The 6849-nt window shown below is 42.5% G+C and overlaps 1 protein-coding gene across 1 annotated transcript; it reads right to left on the bottom strand.

The window, feature by feature from the left end:
• Nucleotides 1-323: 323 nt before the first annotated feature.
• On the bottom strand, nt 324-1484 carry LOC117551573 (transcription factor Adf-1-like). Its single transcript, XM_034224485.1, has 2 exons — nt 1215-1484; nt 324-628 (listed from the first exon to the last, which is right to left on the bottom strand). Exons 1-2 carry the CDS (start codon nt 1342-1344, stop codon nt 324-326), a joined length of 435 nt encoding a protein of 144 aa, XP_034080376.1. The 5' UTR covers nt 1345-1484.
• Nucleotides 1485-6849: the final 5365 nt, after the last annotated feature.

Genomic DNA, 6849 nt, shown 5'->3' with positions numbered 1-6849 from the left:
TGAGTGAAGTGTGTGTGATGAGTGATGAGTGTAAAAAAATGTAATGTGGATCAGTATGTGTGAAAAAATTATTAAATTATAAATTGTCCTGCTGGTCCACGTCAAAAATGATTTGGTGTACCCCGAGGCGGACTCTTGCCCTCTGTGCCCTTGTCATCTGCCTCATGGTGGGCAAGAGGCTCTTGAAAAATTGCAAGTCCTCGTTCTCCTCCACCACTGGTGGGGTTGGCTGGGCAATTGCTGGGTAATTGCTGACAGCAGACAGCAGACTTCTTTCAAATGAGGACATCTCCCTCCCCCTCCCCCGTGTTTTGCCCCGGACCTCAGCATTCTCCTCCTGGCTGACTGCTGCTGGCGGACTGGCTGGTGGACTGGCTGGCTGACTCACTGTCTACCTGGCTCTCTTCCTCTGCCACCAGGGTGGATGGAGGCAGGGTCTGCCGGGGGACATTGCTGGACGTCTCACGGTCTATGATGAATGGGGTTAAAAACCCCATCACTGCCATGAAACGCCAGGGCTTGTACCCCCCTGCAGACCCTGCCCCGCTTCTTTTGGCCTCCTTCTCCATATTCTTTTCCTTGCGGAACCTGTCCCTCAGACTCTTCCATCTCTTCTTGCAGACATTATCTAATAAAATGAAATGAAATAATAAAGTTAATAAATAATAAAGTGAATTTCTTGAATTTACTAAATTATTCCGCCATTAATTAATGCTATTTGTATGCTACATTCCATGCTGGCTAAATATACTGTCTATGCTTGATAGCTGTGAATCAAATCAAGTTTGATTTATATAGCACATTTATAAACGATTTTTGGTCGAGCCAAAGTGCTGTACATATAATAAAATTAGCCTACAGTAGAGACACTTTACAGCAAATACAACAGCACAGATTGTTCAGAATATCAGTATGAGGAAAACGACACCCTCTGCATGTATTATATGTTATATATTATGCTTATACTTATTATATTATATATAATATTTTTGTATTTATATACATTATATGTTATGCTACATTACTAGCTGGCTAAATATACTGTCTATGCTTGATAGCTATGCATGTATTATATGTTATGTTATATATTATGCTTATTATAATGTTTTTTTATTAATATATATTATATGTTATTATGCTACATTACTAGCTGTCCATTCAATGCTAAAACGAAGTAAACTGGATATAAACTCCCCAAACAGTTGAAAACCTACCAGTTTCACCAACTGTCTCTGCCACCTCCCGCCATGCCTGGTTCCTCCGGTTTAGGTCCCGGTAGGTGAACAGAGTACAGTCATACAGGACTGGGACATTTGCCACAGCAATGATTAATTTGTCCTCCATTTTATGACATATGGAAAATAGTCAAGACCTGCGGGATCAGCATACACGCGGTTTGATTGGCTAGCGCTTGTACTGGCGGGAATTGCAAAAACGGGATTTGATTGGCTGACGCCAGCTTCGAGAAAGCATCGAGCCTCAAAAGTTGAACAATGTTCAACTTTTGAGGCTCGCGACGCTTGCAACGCCTTGCCAAGCCTTGCCAAGCCTTGCCAAGCTACCCACAATGCAGTTCGGCGAAGTTTGAAAATATCCTACGTCACCCCATTCAAATGAATGGGCGAAGCGTTGAAAGCATTTTTTGACGCCTGTAGTGTAGACGGGCCGTTACAGTGCAGACGTTTTTTCTGCTTGCTCCTGCCTCTGCTTACTTTTTATGCTGATTTTCCTATTCTTATTCTCTGAAAACTTCGAGCAGCGGCTCCTGGACATTAACTTATCACTGGGACAGTTCATCTTCGTAAATAGACGGAGGGTTTCAGCCATATTTCAACATTTTTACGACGACGTCAGTCTTACAGTAGCGTGGCCTAGCAACAGCTAAAGCCTGGTAGGCTACTGCATGCTAGTTGGTAGCAAAATGCCTCCGTTCTCTACAGATGACTTCCAAAAACGTATACAGAAGATGGCTGTGTTGGAAATGAAAATGCAACGGTTGGAAGTTAACGTGGAAGTGAATGGACTATGTCGTGGGAATGACACCACTTTACCTGTGTTGCAAAATAATGGAGAAGGGTATGCTAACTCACAGCTAGTTAGCAGCTACAAGGATTCCAAGGAACAGGAGGGCTGTGTACCGGGTAATACATCTACAAGTGGTAGTCCTCCCTGGAACTCTCTGGGTGCAAAACCTAAGAGTAAATCATTTCCATGGGATTTGGGAGGACGGATAACAGGCAGAGCCCAGCGCTCAGAAATCTGTGATGCGACCGGCTGGCCTGCATTGTCATCACCCAGGAGGAGCGCCTCTTCAACCCCTATTCATACTAGGAAACAGCAGTGGACAGCTGATAAAGGGAGAACTACAAAAAATCCTCCTAAACCACCAAGTGTGCCAATCCAGAACAGATACGCTCCGCTGACCGAGAACCGGAGATCTGATGACCTGGATAACCTGTCCTCTTCACACAGCAGGGTAAGGACCAATAGCTACTCCAAAAGTAAAAGGCTAGAGGGAAAGCTAACGACTGGGCCTGAAACTCTGATTGTGGGTGACTCTGCTGTAAGAGATGTAAAAGGTCTGCGTAATAAGAACAACACCAAAGTACTCTGTTTTCCCAAGGATGTGGTCTCTGACTTGGCTGAGAAGATCCTGCATATTGGGGCTGAACATCCGACTGTGAAGAATGTGGTACTACACATTGGAACAAATGATGTTGTGAAACAACAGTCAGAAGTGCTGAAAAAAGACTTTAAATGTTTGTTGGAAACTGTCAGCTCTCTAAATGCAGATGTGTTCATCAGTGGCCCTCTACCGCCAGTCAGAAGAGGAGTGGAGAGATTCAGCAGATTGTTTGCACTGAACACCTGGCTTTCAACTGTCTGTACTGACCATTCTGTTCATTTTATTGACAATTTTAACTTTTTCTGGGACCGCAGACATCTTTTCAAGGCAAATGGAGTTTGCCTGAACAAGTCAGGAGTGAAATTGTTTATCTCTAACATATTCAACTGCCTGCATCATCAATCTGTTCCCTCTGCCAAGGACAAGCGGCAAGAGGAATCAAAACAGGAGAAAGACACAACACATCACGCAGAAAACCCTGAAGAATTATCACTGCACCCGCCTGAGGAATGTTCTGATTATGGGAGACATATGAGACACATGGAGGAGTCTCCACCGCCCGTCACCCCCCCCCCCCTGTCAATGCCTTTGAGGATACTCCATTCACCCTTTCACCCTCACCCACCCTCCTGGAGATTGCTGAACACATAAAGGAGATACAGAGGGTTGGCACCGATTCCTTCCTGGAGTTCAAAGACCAAACTAAGGCGATACGCAGGGCTGGCACCATGTCCTTTACCCCCGCTCCTCAACGACGCCCACCAAAATCACTACAGAGACGCGCACCACCTCCCCCGTCTTCATCACCGCGCCTACGTCAACCACCTCCCCCCCTGGCAGCATGTCTTCTACCCCCGCACCATCTCCCCCGTCTCCATCACCGTGCCTACGTCAACCACCTCCCCTCCCTTCAAGAAAGCATCTGCAGTCTCTGAAGCCTGATAAGAATGTGTGTGTACAAAACACAACAAATTCTTACTGATATGTGTGGGGTCCAGGCTCAAGGGCGTATGGCACTCAACTCTTTCCAGGACATGTCGGGGCCCTGCCTGCCAGTAGCTTTGCCGATATCTGTGTTAATAGGTAATAGATTAAGAGCGGTGAATCATTTTAGAAACAGGAAGCGCTCAAACGTTTGTGTGAGTTTATCTAATTTAGCAGTGATTCCATGTCAGCCACAGCTTGTTACAAAAAACATGACTGATAGTGTGTTTAACAAACTTAAACTAGCTTTATTAAATGTCAGGTCTTTGGCAGGAAACTTGGATTGAACAGAATAACAGTATAGCTGTTCTTATCGAATCAACCCCTTCCAACTTTAGTTTCATGAGTCAGGAAAGAATGCATAAGAAAGGGGGTGGAGTTGCTATTCTGTTCAATGATTCCCTTCAATGCAGGAAGACATCGTATGGAAACTTTGATTCTTTTGAATATGTGGCCGTTCAGCTGAAATGCTCCTCTCGAGCTCTGTTCCTAAATATCTATAGACCACCCAAATACTGTGCAAGCTTTTTTGATGACTTTACTGAACTGCTGTCTATAGTGTGTATTGACTTTCAATGTCATTGTTGGTGATTTTAACATCCATGTTGACAACCCCCAGGACAGAGGGGCTAAAGAACTGTTTTGTGTTCTTGATAGCTATGGACTGACTCAGCATGTGACGGAGCCCACGCACAATAAGGGGCACACTCTGGACTTAATTATCTCAAAGGGTCTGAATATCTCTAAGGTTGTGGTGACTGATGTTGCACTGTCTGACCATTCCTGTGTTTTCTTTGAGAGCTCTATTTCTGTTCACAAAAATGTTCAAAAAGAGGTAACCACAAAGCGATATTTAACTGAAATACTAGGGAAATGTTTACTCAGAATTTTTCTTCCACACTTGCCCCTGCTAACATCTCAGTAAATTAGCTAGTAGATCATTTTAATTCAAAAATTCAAAATGTTATAGATGCCATTGCTCCAACTAAGGTAAAGGAAGTGTCTGGCAAGAAAATATCTCCATGGAGAAAGGCCATGACCGTGAAAACAGAAAAAAGAGAATGTCGAAAAACTGAACGCAGGTAGCGAAAAACAAATCTCCAGGTTCACTTTGACATTTATTAAGAGAGACTTGGCCTTTATAATTTGGAATTGAAAAACGCACGACAATCGTTCTTCTCTGACATCATTACCAAAAACAAAAACAACGCACGTGCCTTGTTTGCTACCGTCAACAGACTAACTAACCCCCCAGTGTCAGTAGCCTCTGAATTCACCAGGGCGTGCAATGAATGTGCCTTCTTCACTGACAAAATTCAGAAAATCAGACAAGCAGTCAGTGCCTCTGCATCAGGAACAGCAAATGTGTTGTCTCTGTGTCCACCTAACATCAATTCAAACACCATGACACAATTCCATCAGATTAATGATAAAAACCTAGAGGACATTATTCAACTTCTGAAATCCTCCTCCTGCTGCCTTGATATTATTCCAACAGGATTTTTCAAAGATGTTTTGCCTTGCATGGCCTCAGATCTACTTCATATAGTAAACAAATCTCTTCACTCAGGTATTTTTCCACAGGCCCTGAAAACTGCAGTCATTAAACCGGAATAATCTAGATGCTTCAGTAATGAACAATTACAGGCCCATATCAAACCTGCCATTTCTAGGTAAAATCATTGAAAAAGTTGTTTTTCAACAGTTGAGTAATTTCTTGCATTTAAATAACTGTTTCGATGTGTTCCAGTCAGGCTTTCGTCCAAACCACAGCACTGAGACTGCTCTTGTAAAGGTCTTTAATGACATCCACTTAAACACAGACAGTGGCAGAACTTCAGTGTTAGTATTATTAGATCTCAGTGCTGCGTTTGACACTGTTGACCACAGCATAATACTAGACCGACTGGAAAACTGGGTGGGACTTTCGGAAACAGTTCTGAATTGGTTTGAATCCTACTTAAAGGACAGAAACAACTTTGTTTCTATAGGTAAATACACATCTGAGTTGACAAATATGACATGTGGGGTTCCTCAAGGCTCCATCTTGGGGCCTCTTCTCTTTAACATCTACATGCTACCACTGGCTCAGATAATGAAGAACAACAAAATAAGTTACCATAGCTATGCAGATGACACACACATTTACGTAACAATTTCACCAGGAGACTATGCTCCAATTCAAACACTGAGTAAGTGCATTGAACAAATCAATGACTGGATGTGTCAGAACTTTCTCCAATTAAACAAAGATAAAACTGAGGTAATGGTTTTTGGAGCCAAGTCAGAACGTATAAAAGTTAGCGCTGAGCTTCAGTGTGCAATGTTCAAAACAACAGATAAAGCCAGAAATCTAGGTGTAGTCATGGACTCTGACCTGAGTTTCAACAGTCACATTAAAACAGTTACTAAATCAGCCTACTATCACCTAAATAATATATCTAGGATTAAAAGACTAATGTCACAGCAGGATTTAGAAAAACTTGTACATGCTTTTATCTTCAGTAGACTCGACTACTGCAATGGTGTCTTCACAGGTCTCACTAAAAAATCTATTAGGAAGCTGCAGCTGATTCAGAACGCCGCTGCTCGAGTCCTCACTAACACTAAGAAAGTGGATCACATCACTCCTGTTCTGAAGTCTTTACACTGGCTCCCTGTGTGACAAAGAATAGATTTCAAAATACTGCTGCTGGTTTATAAAGCACTGAATGGTTTAGGCCCAAAATACATTACTGACCTCCTGCTAAATTATGAACCATCCAGATCTCTCAGGTCTTCAGGGACTGGTCAGCTTTCTGTCCCCAGAGTCAGAACTAAAAAATACCCCACATTGTACATGTACAGGACAATCAGACCTTGTTCAACAAAGATCATCAGACAATTGTTTTGTCTTTTGAGGTACAGCCGCAGCAGAGAGTCTGAGTTTGAAGAAAACCCTACAATTGTATTTAGTGTTGTTTAATCAATCAATATTTACTGGTTTTGAGTTTCCTCACTGGATTACAAAATGCTCGAATCTTATTATACAGGGACATTATGCAAATTTCATCAACTGAAGATGAAAATATAGATTCAGCATTATGTACCATTTTAAGGAAATAGACTGTTAGCGGTATTGACCGAAGCTCCGCAGCTGTAGCTAGGCGCTGCTAATGAAAACTCAAGTGCTCAATTTGTTGGTTTTTCTTTTTTATTAAGAATTGACCAAGCATATCTTCCTCTTCGAAATCCCAGTT

Source organism: Gymnodraco acuticeps, unplaced genomic scaffold (genome assembly GCF_902827175.1).
Source record: "Gymnodraco acuticeps unplaced genomic scaffold, fGymAcu1.1, whole genome shotgun sequence".
Taxonomy (NCBI): domain Eukaryota; kingdom Metazoa; phylum Chordata; class Actinopteri; order Perciformes; family Bathydraconidae; genus Gymnodraco; species Gymnodraco acuticeps.
This window is presented reverse-complemented; position numbering and strand designations above follow the sequence as displayed.

Bases quoted from the DNA above. Each gene is read 5' to 3' on its own strand.
- LOC117551573 (XM_034224485.1), bottom strand. From the start codon at position 1,344: ATGGAGGACAAATTAATCATTGCTGTGGCAAATGTCCCAGTCCTGTAT. The intron at 629-1,214 runs GTAGGTTTTCAA...TCATTTTATTAG, and splicing joins AGAGACAGTTGGTGAAACTG to ATAATGTCTGCAAGAAGAGA.